At 41.0% G+C, this 24,341-nt stretch overlaps 1 protein-coding gene across 9 annotated transcripts in view; it reads right to left on the bottom strand.

The window, feature by feature from the left end:
- The window catches only part of dclk2a (doublecortin-like kinase 2a), a 63,854-nt gene extending 40,594 nt beyond the window's left edge, over positions 1–23,260 (bottom strand). For 4 of the 9 annotated variants that reach the window (XR_007140407.1, XM_047812549.1, XM_047812541.1 and 1 more), the window contains exons 1-2: positions 22,401–23,258; positions 11,023–11,363 (exon numbers count right to left, since the gene is read on the bottom strand). Coding sequence is in view for 8 of the 9 variants with exons in the window: in XM_047812549.1 (XP_047668505.1) it covers positions 11,023–11,363; positions 22,401–22,815 (756 nt within the window). In the remaining variant the exon portion in view is untranslated. Of the gene's footprint in view, positions 1–11,022; positions 11,364–22,400 lie in introns of all 9 variants that reach the window. The other 5 variants (XM_047812543.1, XM_027177776.2, XM_047812544.1 and 2 more) reach the window with 4 other exon arrangements.
- Between the last annotated feature and the right edge of the window lie 1,081 nt (positions 23,261–24,341).

Below are 24,341 nucleotides of genomic sequence, written 5' to 3'. Positions count from 1 at the left end.
GCCAATGAGGGAAGGGAACCAAGCTGGACCAAAGTTTATGTAACTTTTGTGTTCACTGAGGTAGATGTAATAAATAATGTCAAGCTTTAAGAGATTTTTTTGAGGCTCAAAAGTAAGAGAAGACTTATAGTCCCAGTGTGATAAAGTTAAAACACTGTTAAAGTACTACTGAAATCTAACAATTTGAAGACTTGGTTTAAAAAATGTCTTTCAGACCCCTTTGGTACTCCTTGAATGTTTTTGCCAAAAAAAACAAATTTATGCTTGATAGTTAAAATGTAAGCTGGCCAAAACAAATTTTAATCACAACTTTGGAAAATCAGATGTGATTTATCGTATGAAAAGTAGATATTGCATATAGAGATACGCAGTAACCAGTCGATCCATCAAACTGCGCTATTCTTTTAAAGTTTCTGATGTGTTCTGGACTAAGCCAAAACAAATTAGAAGGCTGTTGCTACACAGAACATTCTCCAGACAGACCTGGAACCCTCACTCTCACCCATAAACCTTGCCAGACTGAGCAACCCTTGCAGTTGTGGTGGATGTGGCTAATAAAGAAAAGCAAATAAATCAGAAGCAAAGCTAACTTAACTTGGACCAAAACCCACACCTTTGTGAAGTTCAGTCCTTCTAAACAAACTTGATGAAATTTGACTTTGGCTTTCATTTTGTTGTGAAATGATAAACTGCTATTGTTTGCTTTTCACATATTCCTGGCTTCACCCTAACATCCTATGACAGCACCACAGAGCTAGATGGATGGACTTGGCAACGTGTCTTTGTCCTTCGGCCAACTGGCAAATATTACAGGGCCATTCCTTGCCATCCTCGGTCTTTGTCCGTTTGCACCACCCACTCACTTTCTGCCCTGTTATTGTTTGCGTTTGTGCTATTATTCTGTTATTTGCACAAGATTCATAATATTGCAACTGCTTAATGTTTATACGCTTTGCTTTTGGCATACTCTCACCTTTGGTCATCTCCATATCCTTTCCGTTTAAAGTGGAAACATTAAAAGGCTTTCTACCTCCTTACGTTGTGTAATATGCATAACCCTAATAAAACTATGTGGCAAGGTGGCATAGCAGCCATTGCCTACTTACATCTCCAGAGTCCTTGATACCTTCCAGAACTTGGTTTTCTGCCCTCATGGGTTTCTTCCAGGTTCTCTGGTTTCCCCTAACCTCCTAAAACCATGCAAGTAGGTGGATTCACCAAGATAATCTGCCCCTAGATGTGAAAGTGAGTGTGCTGGTGTTCTGCAGTAGATCCAGGGTGCAGTCTTGCCTTAAGCCCAGTGTTTCATAACGCTTTTCAGGACACCATTTCCAAAATTAGCTGAACCAAGCTGAGGACAAATGTAAAATTCAGAATAACTGTGTGTTCAAGTACTTTTGCAAGGTTCGTATTTAAGTTGGAAAGGCGAAATTAAAGCTTGAGGTGCATTCTTGAAGAGGTGTACCTTAGCTTATGAACTACAAAAAAAAAATTATACTGTACTTTTAGACAATTTACAACAAAACAATATCATATCGCAACCCATTCCTATCCTACTGTACAGCTACTCGGGCGAGTAAACATTCAATTTCAACAAATTTACCGTCAACTTCAGACTTTGTATCCATTGAGTTTTCTTACTGACATGCTCAGAAACTCCAAACTCTAAGGTAAATTTTTTTTTTCCAACGTAATTAAGATGCTATGGTGGCGTTCATGTGCGCTAAATAAATACAATCTTTCCGACACGACGTGAAGTACGCACCATAAGAAATTTCTGTGAGAATAAAAGACTATACTTAGTATACTTACTATCAAAAGTATAATTTATATACTTTTATATACTACTTATATATTTGTATACTTTATATAAAGTATACTTACTATCAACCAAGTAAACTCAGGCTGGCTAATTAACAGATTAATTTAGCTCCGCTGGATGAGAAATACATGAAAATAAAATTAAAATATGCAAGAAAGATGAGTCTCTTTCTGGAGGCTGTTGAGGTTTGAAGTATTTTCATTTCGCAGCTAGCGGTTCTGAGTGACTCATCACTTGCTGGCGTGATTCTGGGAGAGATTTCACATCACACCTCTATCTTTTTTTTTTTTTTATCGCTTTCCCCAAGACGAAAGCTCGAGCACAAAAGAGCTACCGAGACACACGGCTTTAGCGATCAAACAAAACGTGGTGTTATTTTGAGCGAGAGGGAAATAATCATTACTCGCCATCACTGGCATGCTTTAGTGAACTCTGCGAGGTCGTACTTGTGGAAAAGCCGATAAGGAGGCGACGGAATGGAGAGCAGCACATCAGCTTTGATTTCACAGAGTGCTGAGTCGTGTTGTCAGACCGCACTAACATCATCAACCTGTCCAAAAATAATGTCACCTTCCAATGGCTGCACCAAACACGATGCTTCATCATGTGTTGACACACATAATGGTGATGATAAATATTAATATACTTAAAAAATAAATTATATATATATATACTACTCTTTTCTTTCTTTCTTTCCTTCTTTCTTTCTTTCTTTCTTTCTTTCTTTCTTTCTTTCTTTCGTTCTTTCTTCATTATCTCATACAATCATTTGTCTGTAGTAAGCTTCACAGTAAGAAATTATTTGATTAGTTGATTAGATGCTGTTATGTTGTGAGTGTATTTGGTGGAGTGGAATTTGAAGCTGTTGAATTTAAGCTAGATTTCATTTCGAATATTCCTTCATAAAGACAAATCGAAAATGGCGGATGTGAAATATTTCCTGTAAAAGAAAAAAAAACATAAATTTCCTACATAAAATAGCAAATAAATACTAAATGCCCTCTCCCGTCCACTCGTGTCTTCCTGCTGCTCTAAAATCTTTACGAGTTTTTGCCCCAAGCATCCCTGCTGTCACTCCCCTAGAGATCAACCCTGTGTCCTCATTCACTCCTCTAAAATCATTACAGACTCTATTAGCATGTCAACAGCAGCCATAAGCCGCTAATCACAAGAAGGCCAGTGGAGAGCAAGTGTAATGCAGGCTACAACACGATTCATCACCAAAAGTTTGGCAAATACATCATCTGTCATTCAATATTCCACAATGTTGAAAATATTTAATGGATTAGAGAAGATTAGAGCTGTGACAGAAAGGCCCTCATGGATGAATTCCAGGTTCGTTCCCATATTTTGTTTAGGTTTCTTGTAAATATACACCGTAGGTAAGAAATAATCCACTTTCGCAGTGTGCAGTTGTAGGAAAGTAATCAGTAGGTTGATCAGTATGTTAAAACCATCACTACCATGTCCCCCCCACATGGATCCTGCTCAACGTCGCACATAGATCCTGCTGCTCATTTGTTTACAGGTGAAGGTCAAATTTCATGTGTTTCTAGTGACAGCGAATGTTGCTCCTGGTATCACTTCCGTTATAGCACTGACTTATAAACAGACTCTTTTTTTCTCCTCTCTCTTGAAAAACTAACAGAGAAACCAGAACACACAGTGTCCTCTGTGCTAACACTGAAGACTCATTCCATTAATGTCGGTCTTTATTAAATACCATTTTATACTGTTTACTGCTCTTAGCATCTGCTATACAAGACTGAGTTACTACTATAGAAACGATACCATCAGCGAGAGCTGCTGTTAGGGAAAAAGATCCAACACCATTTAAACCAATCAGATTCCAGAATTATAGTGATCCGGTATATACAACTGTTAGCTCCTGTCCACTAACCTGATTGGTTTGAGCTCTGTAAAAAGGTATAGATTTACTATAATAAGCTCTAAACTGAGTGTAGGCTCTTCGGGATCTATTTCCTTTCACAGAGCAAAAATAAGCAGAACTCTTGTCCATATTGTGTCTGAAATGTCACTTAATCGATCGAGGTTAATGTATAGAACTGTTGTAAAAATCGTGTAGTTATACTGAATAATGATTGTGGCTGTAATTCCGTAGAAGCTGTGCTGATATTCTGGATAACAGTATAATCTGGAGAAAAGAGGGATAAGGGCCTTCCTCAAGGGCCCCAACAGTAGGAACATGAACTTGAACCCCTGACATACTGATCAATAATTTAGAGCCAGATGGGAACGGACTGAAGCTATAAAAGTAATAAAATAATCATTGTAAAATGAAAACACTTTTAATTAACGCATTTAAATTCTATTAACCCAAACCCTACAGAGCAATATCTCGGACTCTATTTTTTCCAAGAGTATTGAGGCTACAATTGTGCTACTAATATGGATTTGTAACCTTTGTGTTTTAGGAATTAATTGAAAAAAAAATAAAGGTAAAATGTTAAAGGTTCGGAAACTATTGCCTTTACGTTCTGAATTTACAGACCATCACCATAAACACCATAAACACCATATCTTCTAGCGAGATATATATATATACACTCCATAGTTGGCTACAAGAATCCTAACCCTCTAGCACGTTTCTCACAGCTTTGAGATGTAAAACAGGGCCATTAAAAGAAAAAAAAAGTTGTGCTACATTAGTGCTTGGCTGTAATCTAGAGTGCCGTTAGACTGAGAATGTGTTGTATTAGCAGAGCTGTGTTAGCCTTGGTGCCTTCCACCTGCCAGCTGCAGCTGAAATCCGCCCTTGCAGTCTTTGGATCTAATTACCACAGAGCTGGATGGAGTCTCAGCAGGGAGTCCAGCTGAGGTCTCGTTCCCTCCTCCTCCTGGCCTCAGAATGATCAGAAACAGATGGCAGTTCACTAGCCTTTCTGTTAGCATCCTGGCATGCTAAATACAGTAACTACCAGTAGGTTTTTTTTTTACACACGGCTTGCATTAAACAGTTTGGGTGTAATATGTTGTCTGACCGCTGTACTGTATGACTCTCAGATAGAATAAGTTAGTGCATGTAAATGTTTATATAATTTATAATGTATGCAGATTTCCTGTACTGTGTGTCTGATCTGCAAAAGAGAAACAGTGCCTTTAGCTAGAAGGATCTGTACAGCAGACATCCCTTTGTGCTTCGAGTGTTTTGGTGGCCTAGTTTTAAGAGACGTCGCCTCGGAGCATCCTCCCAACCGTGAGGAAGAGTCTGCTGTAATTGTGTGTGACAAGTAGAAATGCCTCAAACTCCATGCTGATCCAAGCACAGGAATGTCTCACATTCCCAAGTTAAGACACGTTGACCCATATATATAAATGTAATTCCAGGGACGTTTTCCTTGCCAGTGTAGCTTCTGGTTTGCTCAATAAAAATAAAATTGAAATGTAAACTTTAACATTTGTATTAATCTTTTTATGCTTTATCCTCTAAAGCTGTTTTGTGTAATGTTCATTGTTAAAAGTTCTATACAAATAAATACAATTGAATTGAAGTGAACTGATTATATATATTATTTATTTGAATGAATACCAACCTAGGAAATGAATAAAAATGAATACGAAATATGAAGAAATAATAATAAATAATAATAGCAGTAATAATAATAGCAGTAAAGACACTAAATGCAGAAAGTGATGTGAAAATTGTACGATTGTGTTACGTCACTGTCATTCTTCTGTTACTGATGTCCCTCTGAAATCGGTTATTTCCCAACACCAGCATGTCCTGGACTGTTTTATTTCTCCTGCACCACACCAGTAGTGTTCCACGTCCACAGAACAAGTTCGGTTCTGTAATCACTCATGTTAATGCAGCTTTATCTATTATTTATCTCACTCTCTTGAAGTTATTAGAGAAACTGTGGCACACGTAGCACTGGAGACTTCCTGTCTGGTACAAAATACTAGAGGCTACTTTCATGTTAAATTAAAAATATCGGAAGAAAAAACTAAAAAGAAACCAGTATTTCACCCAGTTTTGCTTTGTAAAATGGATGGTTTTCAATCAGACACAGGTTTTCAGAGGCCACACCTCCTTCACTAAGACTGAGAGCAGAGGCCACACCTCCTTCACTGAGACTGAGAGCAGAGGCCACACCTCCTTCACTGAGACAGACACAGAGGCCACACCTCCTTTGCTGAGACAGACACAGAGGCCACACCTCCTTCACTGAGACAGACACAGAGGCCACACCTCCTTCGCTGAGACAGACACAGAGGCCAAACCTCCTTCGCTGAGACAGACACAGAGGCCACACCTCCTTCACTGAGACAGACACAGAGGCCACACCTCCTTCGCTGAGACAGACACAGAGGCCACACCTCCTTCGCTGAGACAGACACAGAGGCCAAACCTCCTTCGCTGAGACAGACACAGAGGCCACACCTCCTTCACTGAGACAGACACAGAGGCCACACCTCCTTCACTGAGACAGACACAGAGGCCACACCTCCTTCGCTGAGACAGACACAGAGGCCACACCTCCTTCACTGAGACAGACACAGAGGCCAAACCTCCTTCGCTGAGACAGACACAGAGGCCACACCTCCTTCACTGAGACAGACACAGAGGCCACACCTCCGTAAGATGAATTAAGGAGATTTTTTAAGCTTAGAGATTTATCTCGTTTCCTCTCAAACTTTTATTACCCTTTTACCCTCAATGTGGTTTATCTCAGGAAGCATTTATACATATTTTACAGGGTCTGAGTCACAGTGTTTGTGTCACAAGGGCTTTCCTGCCTTTGAGATTTGCACAATCATCACTTTTCGCATCATATCTGCAGCATAAGCTCCATATTCATCACCCTATCACAGGACATCATTTTAGTTTACTTATTAAAATGCAACAATGCTTACTTTATATCGCATTTTTAAAAACTCGCTTTGATTTGATGTTTTTAAAACCTTGAAATTTTGCTGAAATGTTCAATCCCCCAGCACAAACATGCAGAAGTACAACTCTTCTTCCATGTGATTGTTTCCCATAATTCCGGCAGGTTAAGTCGGCAATGCATGAGTCAGATTTGCTTCTTGTGGCTGCCTGGAACTTTAAAACAATACTGCTGACATCAGCATAAAACAGCATATGTTTCATTATTAAATCTCCTGCTGCCTAAAGCTCACATGCATCTGAGCCAAGTTAGTCAAAAACCTGCAATGGTGGTAACCAGTGGTGTTGCGAGGGTGGGGCTTCGGGGGCTTATGCATCTTAATCTTTTCATTCATTCATTCATTTTCTACCGCTTTATCCGAACTACCTCGGGTCACGGGGAGCCTGTGCCTATCTCAGGCGTCATCGGGCATCAAGGTAGGATACACCCTGGACAGAGTGGCAACCCATCACAGGGCACACACACACTCTCATTCACTCACACAATCACACACTATGGACAATTTTCCAGAGATGCCAATCAACCTACCATGCATGTCTTTGGACCGGGGGAGGAAACCGGAGTACCCGGAGGAAACCCCCGAGGCACGGGGAGAACATGCAAACTCCGCACACACAAGGCGGAGGCAGGAATCGAACCCCGACCCTGGAGGTGTGAGGCGAACGTGCTACCCACTAAGCCACCGTGCCCCCCGCACCTTAATCTTAAGTACTGTAAAAAAAATGTCCTTGGTCTTTTGAAGACTGTAAACATTTACCATCACAATTAAAGTACAAGACCCCCCAGTACAAGAAAGACATCTGTCGGTTAGGGCTTATTTTACAATTTCATTCTGCTGTACACAGTTTTCAAACTTTCCTGTTGAGCTGTTAAACAGAACAGAACAGTACCTATTCTGGTCAGCAGGTGGCACTGTTGTTAATACACAGCCATTGGACAGTTCTCATTCGTCTATTCATTTATTCACTGGAAGAGTTGGTGTGGTAATAATAACCTAACTGTTGTTGAGTCATAGTCTCAGGTAGCATCCCTTCTATCCCTAGCAACGCCCCTGACGATAACCCAAAAATGAAGCTACGTATCATACACACGTTCAGGTATCGTATCGCATCGTATCATATCGTATCGTATTGTACTAAACCAAGATTCTGCTCGACATCTGCGTACTTGAATAACATTAGGTTGGTGATGGCTACATTATCTTAGTTTGTCGGGAGATAAGGGTGGCGATGATAAAGGAGCAAAATCACATAAAAACCGCACGCTCTAACACTGAGACAACCGAATCTGTCGATTGCTATCGAGACTAAGGCCAGGCATCTCAGAGAAAAGATTTAAAATGACAAAAAGTTAAAATTATGACATATTAAAGTTAAGTCATGTGTAATAAGCCAATAGATGAGTTCCTCCATAAACTACAAGTTCAAATCTTTGTATAATAATCTGAATTATACAACGTTCGGCTCCAGAGCACTAATCTGATTGGTCAAGGGCCATTTGAAATGTCTTACTTTAACTAGCCACAAATTTTCGTGAGCTAATCCCTTAAGTGTTTTATTTCTTCCTTCCAGAACGAATGAGCTCATGCAGAACAAAAGAAGGCTATAAAAAAATACTGTATAAAAAAACTCATCTGGGAATAAAACACAGCTCCCGTGTCATGCCTGAGTTCTTCCGCTTGTTATTTTGTGAGTCATTTCAATCCCATCTGTGTGTGTACCCCCCTTCTCACTGCAGGATGCTGCAGTGCAGCTCTCAGTTTCTCTTGTACGCTTCGGAACGACGCGGATACACGTTTCCTGAAATATTTACGAGATATAAACATGCATTAGGATGCAGTCGCATGAACACACACCAACGCACACGTTGCCAAATTTTCAATCCAATCTTCTGTGGACATCTTTTATAGCCCATAAGTCATCATTTGTAAAGTCATCATTTTTTCCAAATCATGCCTGACTAGAATCCTATTTTGACGCCTCCCGTGTGGAGATAATGTCCATTCAAGAGAACGCGGAGTGAAAGAGGGACCAGGTGGCCATTAACAGCTGCTGATGCATAAGGCTGAATGATCTCAATGTAAATAATGCCTGTGTCACATGCCTCTTAACTCAACACTCCCCCACGGCAAATATCATTTACACATTCCAGAATTTTCTGTATGGTCTTAGTCAATCCCATCAGTTTTTTGTGCTTCCTTTATTTATTTATTTGTTTGTTTATTTATTTATTTATTTATTTATTTATTTATTTATTGAACTGGAGAAATTGGATCTGGTCAACCGTGCCTGTAAACTTTCCCAGAATGCACCACTGCTGACAAATATGTCCACCCCAGACTACACTTCCTAAAGCACACAAACATACATGCGCACACACAAACAGACAATCTTAGCAATCTGCTCAATTTGTTCATGTGACTATTTCCGATCCTCACATTCCTGCAAAGGTTCTGTTTGTTCTGTATCTATTTTGAGTTCATTTTTTCACCCACTTTGTTTGTCCTGTTTGTGGTTCTCCTTTTTGGCCTGTAACTGTGATTCTGATCCTGCCTGACGTCTGACGTCTTTTGTTCTCCTACCACTAATGACTAAATATATATTCCATTTCATAGCCATCTTTGAATCGTTTGTATCCCATGAGTCAATTTCTGCATAAAGAGACTAATAAGATTGTTCGCAGTCTAACAAATAACACAGTACTTCAGTTTAGTTTTACTGAATGGCTGAAGAAATGAGGCCCAAAATCTCTGGATCCATTTTAGCCATCTGTGGTTACGTTTCCCAAAAGGTTCATATGTAGCATTAATATTACAAGTAAATCAAGTCAAGAAGCTTTTATTGTCATTTCAACCATATATAGCTGTTGCAGTACACAGGGGATGTGGTAGCCCGTGGTTAAGGTGTTGGGCTACCAATTGGAAGGTTGTGAGTTTGATTCCTGCGTCCACCAAGCTGCCACTGCTGGGCCCCTGAGCAAGGCCCTTAACACTCAATTGCTCAGTTGTATAAAAATGAGATAAAATGTAAGTCGCTCTGGATAAGAGTGTCTGCTAAATAATGGAAATGGAAATGTACACAGTGAAATGAGACAACATTTCAAATGATAAAGCTACCAGTGAAGCAATCTGTCACTTAACTCCTCCTACACCTCTCAAGGAATTGTGGGCAGTATGAGCTGAAAAACTGACCACAGATCCACACAATAAAAAGCCACACTTTAAAATCTCTGGAAATATCTGACCATCTGGATAAATCAATCATAGCGTTAGTTCTGGCAGGCCACGTCGTCAAGCGTGCATCAGCTGTTAATCAGCTGTCCACGACGCGCACCAATCCGGTTACGACATCCGTATTACCCGACCATTTAAATTCCCATTCATAGAGCCGTTCAGCGCTTCGCTGCTGCCGCGGTCTAAACTCCCTCCTCCACCCCGACTCCACCACGCCGGAACCCGTGTTCGCTGTACCAGTTTACGTCTTAAATCTCCACATATTTTTCTCTCTCTCCCTCTCTCTAATTATTTGATTATCTATCTATCCATTCATTTATTACTTTCCAAAAACGTGTAAGTGAGATTATCAATACTATGCATGCTAGTGGTTCTGTTAGAGGGGGTCTATTCTATTTTCTAGTCGCTGCTCTCCCCGCTCTGTCCATGCACATGGACTCTTGCCCAGAACAGAACCATACCGCCAACACTAACTATGTATATCATCTAATTCCCTTGTGACAAAGTGGTCCTGACAGAACTCTGAGATACTTGATTCAACATACGACAATTTGAGACACACTAATTCTAATCTTGTGAACTATTTAGGACAGATAGTAAGCGAATTGGGATGCAGAGGTTGACTGTTTCTTGTACTGAATAATTTATACCACAAGATTGCTGGAGAGCCACTGATGGCCCTTTAACATTATGGTTAAGTCATTTATAATTTATTTAAGTTCCATCCTTCCATCCATCTATTCATTCTTCCTTCCATGCATCCATCCACCCATTTTTGTACCACATGTCCTACAGAGTCACAAAAAATCTGAAGTCTATCTCGGGGGACTCAGGGGATCCCACGGGCAGGGTACCAATCCACACACACTACGGAAAATTTAGATCCGCCTATAATGCATGTCTTTGGACTGCGGGAGGAAACTTGAGTACCTAGAGGAAACCTCAAAAACATGGGAATCTTCCTAAAGGTTTGAGACCAGCGGTATTCCTTCTGGAGAGCTTTTTACAAAATATTGATTGACAACAGCTAACAGATGCCTAATTTATCCCCCTACCTGCTTTCCCTCCAGCGTGTAGAGTCTCTTGACCACTCCTGAATCCAGCTTGATGGCATCGCTGATGTCTGTGAGCACTTGCTCGAACGAGTGTGCTGTCTTCTTGTTCAGGAGGATGCGCACGGCCTTACGCGGCTTCACACCGCTCCGGATCACCGTCACCAGCTTGGGACGAATGAAGTCCTTGTTTTCTCGCTCCCTCAGCTCATTCTTTAGTAGAGGCAAAGAGGAGAGAGAGTGTGACATGCCGGCCCTGATGTTCACAGACCAGTTGGGGTTCACATTCTTGGTGTAGTCCACTTTGCGGAAGGGTTCGTTGGAGGCACAGACGTAGCTCTCACCTGTTGAGCATGCGGAGAAGAAGAAGGGTGAGAGTTAGGGCTGTGCAATATCTATATAAACATTGGCAATGCACTCATACGAAAGAATGGCACATGCTATAGTAACAGCTCATTCACAGGAACTAGCAAAGCACATGCGCCATATAAAAAAGTGGCGATGGAAGCAACTCTAAATGAATTAAAAGAACGATCTGACATTAATTATTTTTGATTGCAGGCACATGACTGTGGTGTAAGAGGAATAGAACACTTTGTGAAATGCAACCCATCTAAGCAACCCACCACCTTCCAGAACTGTTTCTTCCCAATATCGTTCTTAATGAGTTCCTCTACATATTCATTTTTTATGTTAGTGTTCTCACCTTCCTGATATGGTTGCTTAGAACCTTCTATGATTTCATTACAAGATCAACCAGAGAAACTTTTATACTTTATGTCACAAGAGGGAGCACAGGAGAGGTTGGTGAGGAAACAACTCTTTTAACCCGCTGTAATCTACAATGATCAGGTTTCTTGTGGCACACAAGTCCACACTTCTTTCGTCGCTCATCTTTCCCAGGCCTTACAGCTCCATGATCTCCTCAAGACCTCTGTTGTTGCTGCTAATCTTGGCATTGAATTCATAATGGTAATAGTACGTCCTGAGTGGGAGGCTCTGGTTAATAACCAGCAATCCAAGGGTCATTGCTTCTTTTTGTCTTCCTCAAATCACTGTATGGTGTCCATGTTTGAGCTTCTGTTCTGTTTTGGGTACAGAAGCAAGCTGGAATAATCCATGGCTTTTTTAAGGTTTGTCTACTTTATCATGGCTCAAAAACTGAAGCAGTTCTCCTGTGGTAAGCCTCTTCTGAAAAGGAACCAGTCCTTGTTACCTAAAATTTCATCTCAGCAACAACTCGCATTGTTTTTATGTCCTTGTTCATGATTCTGAGGTTCCATGTTCTCATGATTGTAGTGGTTCTGATAGAGATGATAGCCCTTACTATGACTTTCCCTACCAGGCATCATGGGGGTCTTCTTTTAGAAATCCATCCTCTTTCAGGGATTAATTATTTCTAGCAACATTTCTGGCACCAAAAGGTAGTTTCATGGGTTGAGGGTTCTTCACCCCACGGATAACCCTCCTTCTTTCTCATCCGGGCTCGGGGCTATAAAATATAGTTTGATGCTGCAACAGTAGCTACTTGCAACTTGCTTTTTATAGAATCGATTACAAATTTTTGCGGTGTAAGTGCAATAAAACATACCTATGAAAGGAAAACAATCAACTTTGGGGTAGTCACTCCATTATTCCTTATAAGACTGTAGGTTATATAGTTCATAAGATAATAATAAGTCAAACTTGTAATCATCATGAAAATATGATTAGATTCTTTAATCGTAAAAGAAATTTCAAGACTTTCAGGGTACAATATTTCAAATTTCTCATATTTCTCGTTGATATTGATGTGCGTTGTTTCGGTGTTTACTCGAGTTTCTCTGTTGGTAAACTCTGCTGATAATGCCAGTTTTTATCAGCGAAGGCTTTTGTCTACGGCCAAACCTTTATCATTCTTATATATATATATATATATATATATATATATATATATATATATATATATATATATATATAGTACAAAAAGCATAATATTGCTGTAATGTATCTGTCATGACGCGGGGCAGGAAGCGGACCCAAACGCAGGATAGTAAAACAAAACAGGGTTTAATAAAGGGGAACACGAGACAGGACAAAGACAACAGTAGATTCCGCGCTGCCATCGGCAACGTGGCTCACATTTATACACAAGACAATCAGATACAATTAGGAGCAGGCGTGGAAACAGGGCAGGGCAGACAAGGACAGGGCAAACACGTGACGAGGAACAATAACAAACATGCACGTGGCCAAAGTCCGGGCTGAATCATAACAATTGCACAATATTGTTATCTACACTCCCACACTTTTTGTACATAGCACTTTATGTTCATATTCTATATACGTATTTAATACTCATTCTGTCTATATTGTATCTCTGTCTATATTGTATTGTGTATATTGTCTTGTATAGTTTGTATAGTATAATGTTATTTATGCCTGTACTTTTGAGAGTCACAAACAGCTGGAACCAAATTCCTTGTGTGTGTCAACATCAACACACTTGGGCCGTGTCCACACTAAATACGGATATATTTGAAAACGGAGTTTACGTCTAAAAACGCTCCGTGTCCACATTATCATTTTCAAACGTTTTCCAAAAGTTGCTCATCCTCACTGAAACGTATGAAAGTGCTTACATCTCCCTACTGCGCATGAGTAAAGCTTCGACTTGGGTCATTTCCGCTAGGCGTTTATTTACTTTCGACGGCATCACATGACTTAAAATGCGTCATAGTATTCAGAAGCCTCCGTCTTCACGGTCCACACTAAGACGCGAAGACTGCGTTTTCGAATTTATCCGCTTTGGAGATCGTCTTCCAACAGCTACGTTTTCGTTGACTTTAAACACTGTCTCGGTGAGGACGAAAGGAACGAAAATGTATGACGAAAAGAAAACGTATTAGTGTGGACATGGCCTAGGCCAATAAACCTGATTCTGATTCTGATTCAAAGACTTATCATGAAAAGTTAAAACATGTCTTCATTTCTTCTCCTTAAGACTAGTGCAATGCCCTCTGTATTGGTGTCAGCCAGGTTTTTCTCCCACGCGCAGTAAGCGTGATCATATTTCTCCTAGACTACTCTCTCTTCATTGGCTTCCAGTGTGTTTTATGACTGATTTCAAGGTTTTAGTGTTTGTCTATAAATCCTTGAACGGTCTGGCCCCAACTTATCTTTTTGACCTTATTAAACCGTATGCTCCATTAAGGTCCTTTAGGTCTACGGATAACTTGCTTTTAGCTGTCCCTAAGGCAAGGATGAAGCATACAATAGGAGTGATAAAGCATTTGCAGTTGCTGCTCCTAAGCGCTGGAATTCATTGGATTTGTCAGTGAGAATGACCCCAACACTGACTGTTTTTAAATCTAGTCTTTCATTCATTCATTCATTCATCGGGCATCGAGGCAGGATACACCCTGGACGGAGTGCCAACCCATCGCAGGGCACACACACACTCTCATTCACTCACACACTCACACACTACAGACAATTTTCCAGAGATGCCAATCAACCTACCATGCATGTCTTTGGACCGGGGGAGGAAACCGGAGTACCCGGAGGAAACCCCCGAGGCACTGGGAGAAAATGCAAACTCCACACACACAAGTCGGAGGCGGGAATCGAACCCCCAACCCTGGAGGTGTGAGGCGAACGTGCTAACCACTAAGCCACCATTCCCCCCTAAATCTAGTCTTAACACATATTTTTATTCCTTGTCATTTAACTCAGTTTAGAAATGCGTGTGTTGTCTTTTGCTTTGTTGTTGTTTCATTGTTCATGTCTGGATGTACAACAGTTTACTCTGGTAAACTTCGGATGTGTAAAATGTGCTTTAGAAACAAAATAAACTTGAAACTTGAAACTCTTGTGTTCTGATCAGTGCAGCTCATGTTCACAATAACATTATATTGTTATTATTTTGCTGAATGTTGTAGTCGCATGCATTAAAACATGGCAGCATTTGATCCCAGGACACACAGCTTCCTACACGCAAGCTTTATTCCACTAATCAAGTTTCTTCAGAAAGACTTGTGCTGCAGATAACCAAACGAGCCTTTATATAGCCTGCCATAATCTCTGGAATGCACTAAAACAGCTCCAAAAGCTGTGATCGAAAGTTTTAATGGCTATGTTATCTCACAGAGGCACACAACTTCGATTACTCAGTGCTATCTTTGTGCGTTTCTTTGGGAAACCCTGGGTATAACAAGCCTCTTATACGGTTCATGTGTCCGGGTGGAATTCAGAGCACGCTGAGGCCACCTCTCTATTCTCTTCTCTTCTCATACTCTCGTGGTGTTGGCCGACGTCCCGACTATTTTCACCGACATTCCAAGGGGACAGTGCTAAATCGAGCCCTCCCTTTCCCAAAGGCCTACTCAAATCCACACTCTGATGGTAAATGGAAACCGCAAGAAGGGATGACTAAATCGATGGAGGAATGAATAAGCATTTCTCTCTAGAAAAACAATCAGGTCTGCATTAGTCAGGCAAGCAGGGTTTAAATTGCTGTATGCTACGGTTTTAATTTACACCGCTGAAGAAACTGATGAAAGTTTACTTTGTGTGTGTGTGTGTGTGTGTGTGTGTGTGTGTGTGTGTGTGTGTGTGTGTGTGTGTAAGGGTAGGCACAGCTTGGCACCACGGCACATGCAGCTGCTCTAAAAATGGACCTTTGTCACACAGAGACTTGCTGGAGCACCGGATGATGAAAAACAACCAACAACAACTAAAAGCACATAAATATAAATATTAAATCTGTGGATTTATCTCCTCATGCGAGTGCCAACACCAAACCCTTGCTGTACAAGTGCTAATGGAGCGAGAACGCTAGAAAAAAACAGGAAATATAGATGTTTAGATAGTCAATAATAAGCTACAGTAGCTGTCATGTAGCTATTGAGTATTTTGCTGCAGAATGACATGACAATAAAAGTTACAAAGGTTGATGTTACGGGTAGGATAAGGGGTATAGGTTAGCATTCTCTCTCTCTCTCTCTTTCTCTCTCTCTCTCTCTCTCTCTCTCTCTCGTAATATAAAGACATATATAGTGACTTGTCTTACACATTTTAACATTTCTCTCAGACGTGTCATGATGACAATTCATGACATTACACATACACATACACATACATACACATGTTGCATTTCTACTAATTCTTGCAATTCCACATATCATGCCTCCATTAATAAACCCATTTCATTCTTGATAAAGCTCGTCAGCCGTCTTATCACATGGCATTAAAAACAGAACATCTATGTCATCATGAAGATCGGTGTTTCAGGTTCAATGCTTTAATCGTTGTTTACTTTTGAAACGTATAAGAGAAAGTATTTATTGCGTATTCCAAACCAAAATTCTACATACCGCTGAAAACAACTATACACCTCACCACACCTCTACACACCTCTACACAACTCTACACACCTTAAAACAACTCTACAAACCACACCACTACACACATCTAAACACCTCGAAATACCACTACAAACCTCAGAACACCACTACACACCTCTACAAACCTCAGAACACCACTACACACCTCTACAAACCTCAGAACACCACTACACACCTCTACAAACCTCAGAACACCACTACACACCTCTACAAACCTCAGAACACCACTACACACCTCACCACACCTCTACAAACCTCAGAACACCACTACACACCTCACCACACCTCTACAAACCTCAGAACACCACTACACACCTCACCACACCTCTACAAACCTCAGAACACCACTACACACCTCACCACACCTCTACAAACCTCAGAACACCACTACACACCTCACCACACCTCTACAAACCTCAGAACACCACTACACACCTCACCACACCTCTACAAACCTCAGAACACCACTACACACCTCTACACACCACTACACACCTCACCACACCTCACCACACCTCTACAAACCTCAGAACACCACTACTTCACCTCTATCTGCCTGTGTGGTGGCAACCTTTTTTTACACGTTGCTAGTTGACTAGTTTGTTTAATAAACATCTATCTCCGTTTAAAGCAGAAGATGTTCAGTTCTCTCCAGCGCTGGAAAGCTGACCCTATATTAACACGGGTCCTACTTCTTGCCTTATCGTAAGCCTTTCTTCGCTTTCTTTCTTAGTTTTTTATCCTCCATGTCAATGTTTCAATAAGACACGCCCCTCTCTGCTCATTGGCTACGTTAGTTTTGTTTTTGTTTTGTTTGGCGGCCCAACATTTCTCAAACAACGGAGACCCCACCTTTAATAGTGAAACATTATCATGCTGACAAACTAGCCTGTGAGTGGAACTTCGAGCGGAAAAATATGGCCAAAAGCTAATAGATAAATCTTTTGTCAAGGGACCTGAGGGGAAAAAGACAAAAATATCTCGTTCCTGCATCAATCTCTTTGGTTTAAAATTGAAAATCCTAACCCGGTATCACATTCTAAAACACCTCAAGCTGGATTAATCCGCTGGAAAGACTAGTAGAAAGGGTCAAAGACTACTGAAAGCTAAACTTGTGTAAATGTGACAGTTCATCCTAATTTCACCAAATTGGCTTTTAAGCATTTAACAAACCTCCATGTTCAAATTAAACCACATATTCTCCTGTTTCTTCAGAGTTTCAAGCTTTAAACTATAAATCTACTTTAAAAGCTTCATGTGTCGAATGATAATAAAAAAGAGTCATTCCATTTCCACATAACAAGCGAACAGACTCCCAAGACACCGGGCTAATTTATTATTAAGCTGACAAATTAATAAAAAGCTAAATTAGCCGCTCGGCTCCAGCTGGGGTCACGGTTACTGATGAGAAGAAGAGTGAAACAAATGAGCAGTTTAACACACAAGGAAGGGGCGGGAACTTGTTACGGTTACACTGGGGATTGTGGGATACAAAGGCGTCATTGACACAGGGCTCAGGTGTGAAATTCCCACAGCGAGTAGAAACCCTTTTCCCTGTTTCATTAAACTAGTGTTCTTCGGGTGGCCAGCTGAGATTTCCCATTTACTCATCTTTAAACTGCATCAGCTGTGGCACTGTCATCTCCTTTGTCCGTCGTTACCATGATATACGATATATGAGCTCGGTGGATGATCAGCTGCTGTCTGTGCTTTGTGCTTTAACATGGACTGAAGTCTTTGAAGGGGGGCACGGTGGCTTAGAGGTTAGCACGTTCGCCTCCAGGGTCGGGGTTCGATTCCCGCCTCCGCCTTGTGTGTGCGGAGTTTGCATGTTCTCCCCATGCCTCGGGGGTTTCCTCCGGGTACTCCGGTTTCCTCCACCGGTCCAAAGACATGCATGGTAGGTTGATTGGCATCTCTGGAAAATTGTCCGTAGTGTGTGAGTGTGTGAGTGAATGAGTGTGTGTGTGTGTGTGTGTGTGCCCTGCGATGGGTTGGCACTCCGTCCAGGGTGTATCCTGCCTCGAAGCCCAATGACGCCTGAGATGACCCGAGAAGTTTGGATAAGCGGTAGAGAATGAGTGAGTGAGTGAGTGAGTGAGTGAGTGAGTGAGTGAAGTCTTTGGAAAAAAAAAGACATGCAATAAAATTTAAATACTGAAAAATTAACTAACGCTAAAATTAGCTAGTTTAATCAGTCGAACAGTCTTTCGCTACCTTTTCTTTTTTCTCCCTCTGTCATGAAGACCAAAAAAAATGCTGATGAGAAAACGCAAACTTCAAGGAACTTCTTCACCTTCTTTACAGTGCTGGAATTGACTCAAACCTTTAATTACAAATGATTCTTCACAGAACGTGTTACCATAGCAACATTTCTTTTACAACTTAACTATGATTATTAAGCGGAATTATTCTAATTTGAAGATGACAGTGATGTCTGTACAGTCCCTGTCAATGAGCAATAACATTCCTGATCAACTGCATTGATATAAACCCGTGATTTGCCTTGCAGCCGGAACTACTTTCACAGCTGCTCTTACCAAACACTTCAGAATCCAGAATCTATTTTGTACATCCGACATGACTCGAGTGTGGATTTTCAAATCCGTGAATAAAATCAATCCCCGAGTTCACACCTGAACTGAGAATCAAACCCACAACACTGGTGTTTTGTATCAGACACATGAACACTGCTCTGTTCTACTATACATGCTTTAATCTCCTAAATAAATCTAACACTGTACTTCTACTGTATTTCCCATCAGCACCGACATCCTGCTGAGATTTCACACTATAATAATGTGCTTTACGTCATTTATACTACATGAATGGATCACGCTCACTCTACATCGTTCAGTCCGGTCATTAGAAACATAACGATTTGTTAAGAAACGCTATACTTTCATTTTTTACACTGTAAATACGTAGAAAATGGACTGCTGTGATAAGCATTCATTCATTCATTCATTCATTCATTCATTCTCTACCGCTTTATCTGAACTACCTTGGGTCATGGGGAGCCTGTGCTTATCTCAGGCGTTATCTCAGGCATCAAGGCAGGATACACTCTGGACGGAGTGCCAACCAATCACAGGGCACACACACTCAGGACAAATTTCCAGAGATGCCAATCAACCTACCATGCATGTCTTTGGACCGGGTGAGGAAACCGGAGTACCCGGAGGAAACCCCCACAAGGCACAGGGAGAACATGCAAACTCCACACACACAAGGCGGAGGCTGGAATCGAACCCCCAACCCTGGAGGTGTGAGGCGAACATCCTAACCACTAAGCCACCATTCCCCCCGCTGTGATAAACAATGATTGATAAATCTATCAAGTCAATGAATTAGTTATGTTTCAATTATTTTATTATTAATATCTCTCCTCTGCTTATGGTATTATGCAAAATGATGAATGTTTGCTTATAAATGTGCAATGATTCATCTTTAGAATGAAATGATCCAAAAATTCGATTGTTCTTAAAGGGTTTGTTTTAGTGAATTACTTCAGGCATAATTATTAAACAGGAGAGATCAGGCACGGAGAGCGTCGTTAATCGGTAGAGCGAGCATCGCAATGTATTCCCTCTCTCTCTCTCTCTCTCTCTCTCTCTCTCTCTCTCTCTCTCTCTCTCTCTCTCTCTCTCCCCTGGGTAAGATAATGCTTTTGGGAAACAGCCTAGATTGTGAAGTGACAATTAGACAAAAACTGCATACTGCTGTGACAGAACCTTTATGCAGGCAAACTGATTAAAAAACTGAAGCCAGGATGCCCCCCACACCCACCCACCCCAAAACACACACACACACACACACACACACACACACACTTTTCAGATGTTACTCTTTTGGTTTGTGATTTTAGCTTTGAACAAATCTCGCTCCATCTGCATGACTCACGTCACATTCACACGAATTGGCCTTGCTTCCTAAATCTGGCGAACAGGATGAGTATCATCACAGCTCTCATGGAGTCTCTTTATGGAACTAACCCCTGGAGGCCGAAATCGATCTCGGCGTGCCATGTGGATTTGGAAATTGTAGTTGTGTAAGCGTTCTGCTTTAACTGCATGCATGTTAAAAACTCACCAGCACTTACAGCTGCTTCCTGGACACAAATCGACTCAACCGGACATTAATAGAGTCATTATGAGTCAAAGACTCGAGCTCTAGTCTCAGCTTAACTCAACAACTAAGCATTAATGTGTACATTTTTTTTTAATCTCAACTGAAGAATATTATTTTTATGTTTGTTTTAGATAGATTATTATATTATCTAAAAAAAAAAAAAAACTCTTATCTTCACCCATATATTTGTTTTATATATTTTTGTCTTGAATAAGTTCCCAAACCTGCTGTAGTCTCATACAACCTCAAGGTAATATAGTATAATATACATTTTATAATCCTTCAGTGGCACTTCAGTCCTTGTCTCAACTCTTCTTGTCAGAACTACAGCTCAAAAACCGCACAAAGGAACTGAAACAACTGAAACTAAAACCTTCAGGCATTTTTAAAATGAAAGCACATACATTCGCACCTTTTCAGGTTCAGCATGAGAAAAAGCTCAGTGATGTAGAACATCGTACACTCTGTAATCCCCCTTTCCCTTAAATGACCTTGATTGTAATAAACATATTAAATATCTTTCTGATTTTCGGATAATAAACAGACTCCTGGTGCATACATAAGGCAGTGGGATTTTTGCCCCATTGGCCTCTATTTAGCTCTTGCTACAGTTCCCTTTTTTGATTGTGCAACATCAGCTATTTTTATTTAGATTTATTATTATTATTTTTTTTTAAAAACAATATATCTAATTTATAGATGAAAAATAGTAAATAGCATTTCACTACATGTAATGTGGGTATACATTTTATTAGATGCAAAATGGAGCAAACTCTGTGATATCTGGAGGATTTACAACTTTTCAATATGACTGCAGATACATTTTGAGCCTTTTCGAGCATGTTGAGCTCTTTTTGGGGTGTGAAGTCATCACAACACACACCCACTCACAACACACACACACCCACAGACACCCACACCCCCACGCACCCACACACACACACCCACACACACACACACATCCAAACACACACACACACTTTTGCATAAACAAACAAACAAACAAATAAATAAATAAACAAACAAACAAATAAATAAATAAATAAATAAAATCAGTCTGTACTGCAACATATCAATGGAATTGATTGTCCAAATGCTTTGGTTTTAATCGTTGGTTAATCTGTATAAAAAATATAGAATTGTTGAAGATGAAAATTGTTTATGCATGAAAGCTTTTAAGCTCCACATTTTAACGTTGTAGCACACTGACTACCAAACAAACAAATAAAAAAAAATAACTGACATATGAACTTGGTGTGATTGGATTAACAAACTGCTGCAATCTCTCACATAATCCTACCCCGCATAAGCCCCGCCCACTTACCCCACATCTGTCACCCAGACTCTGCTAGACGGACAGACAGACACAACGGCACGGTTAGTTTCAGTAAATTAATGACAATTCAAATCTGCCAGTGGATGTTAGCTAACTTTATAATGATCGACAGTTACCTCTATTTCTTATGGATGGAACCCAAAACAACTTGGCTGAGTGAAATGAAACTAGGTTTTCATGCCAATCAAATGAATTAGATGATGATTAGATGTTAATTAAGGGATTATTCGTAACACATTAGAGCCTCATGGCGCATTACTGATGTAAACAATGCTCGCAATAAATCATAGAATAAAGGCACAGTTAAGGATGTATGAGGAAAGTGTTGCTGCTTCTTTAACTGTGCAATAAAACACTTGAGATGATGATTTTGTGCTTTTGAATTTTGAATTATAGACTGTGTGCGTTTGCTTTCTTTGGCCAAACTGTTCCTTTATTGGATGTACACACACACACACACACACACACACACACACACACACACACACACACACACACACACACACACACACACACACACACACACTCACCCTCGACAAGCTCATCCAGGCTGGTAACCTTCCTCGCGCCGTCTATAGTATAAATGCAGCGCACCCCCTGCGGTAAGCTCGCGCTGTCCGTCAGAGAGCGCGTGAGCTCCATGAGCAGCGCATCCAGAGAGCGGAATCGGTCCCCGGACACGGCATACGCCAAGCCCTCGAAGTGACGGTCTCCGTTGCGGTAGAAGCGCACTTTCCGTGCTTTCTTCTCGGCGGCGAGTGAGCGCAACGTACGTGCCCGGTAGAAGCTGCAGTGCGCGCTGTGCGCAGGACTCGCCACGGAGCCGTATCCGTTCCCGTTTCCACGGGACGCTCCACGAGAACCGGCTGCGCTTCCGCGCCCCGAACGTGATGCCTTTTCCCTCTCCTCAAAGTGCTCCCACTCGATGCTTCTACTTAAAGACATGATACAGAGATTTGGACGTGTGAACGACTGCGTTTACGGGTCGCCGGCGCGTCGCGGCTGGATGAAGCGGCCCGGTTTCACGTCACTCATCAATTCAGAAATGTGCCAAAAAAAAAAGGACAACTTTTGAACTTGGGTACAAGTTGGGCATCCGACCAACCAGCGCTTCTAATGCAGGAAATTAAACCAAAAATCTAACCAAAAGTCAACTCCTAGGATTGGCACCAAATCCCCAAACTATTTAATACGTCTGGAAGATGGGAATCCCGCTGAAAAGCCTCCATACATTCACAAAGCAGGTGATCAGTCATGTAAAGCCTCCAGTCCAAGCAGTAGCTCCGTTATTCCAACCTAATTCCGCTCTCTCAAACATACATACGCGCGCACACGCGAACGCGCGCGCCCACGCACCCTAACACGTAACACAACACTGTACACTAAACACGCCCTCTCTGAGTCTGCCATCCCACGATTGGTTAGAGCGATGTTGAGTCGTGACGAGTCAAATTTACGAATCGGTTCTTTTAAATGAACCCGAATTCCAAGAATTTTGATTCAGCAATTCGTGGATTTCTAAGAAGCTGCCTGAAAGATTGCCTGAAGTCTATCCTGAAGTGATCAGCAAATACATGGAAGTACATCCTCTACCTTTAGGACCCTGTAGGGCTCTCTGTGTTTCAGTAATATCTGAAACACTTCCTTTGCTCCTGTTGTCATCATTTCCATGCAGTTTAATTTTAGTCACATTGTTCTAAATGTAAAGCATGTTGCTCACTCCTGTGAAAGTAGACCGTTATGCAAGTGTTGTGGGTGATATTCACTTCCGAGGCGTGAGAGGAAGCTGACAAAGGCACATTGATAATAAAGCAGGGCCATTGTGTAGGCTTCCCACGTTCCTGGTCCAACAGCTGATGATAGATGAATGACATTAAACCAGAAGCTTATCTAAATCAATGAATGAAATGAATGAAGTCTTAACTCTGGAAACTTGACCTCCCACATGGAAAAGTAATGGTAATGGAATGGTTATTCATCTTGGAATGGAATTCCCAGTCCACCTTGTTTCTTTGACACAAGGTCAAAACAAGATTTCCCTTTGTGTGATTTGTGCTTCTTAAAAGCCACATAAGTTAAAAATTGTAGCCTTTTCCATTGATATCAGCCCAGCTGTATTCACATAATAAGACCATATTGAGATCATTTGTGACCAACGATGGACGAGATTATATGTCTGCATTATATGTCTTTTCTAACCCGCCAGTCACATAAAAATAATTAATTCAGATGTTTTTTATATACAGTATGTTGCAAATTTAGAGTCTAGCCATTAAAATATGCTCATACTCTGGGCATCCATGTTGTTTTCAAGCTGTTTAGACTGGAATGCATCAAAACCGACGTAGAACTGAGTTGAACTGAAGTATGATGTTGGAGAATCAGAATCAGAATCAGAAAGAGCTTTATTGCCAGGCATGTTTTCACCTGCGAGAAATTTGTTATAGTGACAGAAGCTCCACAGTGTAGCA

This window comes from Tachysurus fulvidraco, chromosome 4, assembly GCF_022655615.1.
Source record: "Tachysurus fulvidraco isolate hzauxx_2018 chromosome 4, HZAU_PFXX_2.0, whole genome shotgun sequence".
Taxonomy (NCBI): Eukaryota; Metazoa; Chordata; class Actinopteri; order Siluriformes; family Bagridae; genus Tachysurus; species Tachysurus fulvidraco.
This window is presented reverse-complemented; position numbering and strand designations above follow the sequence as displayed.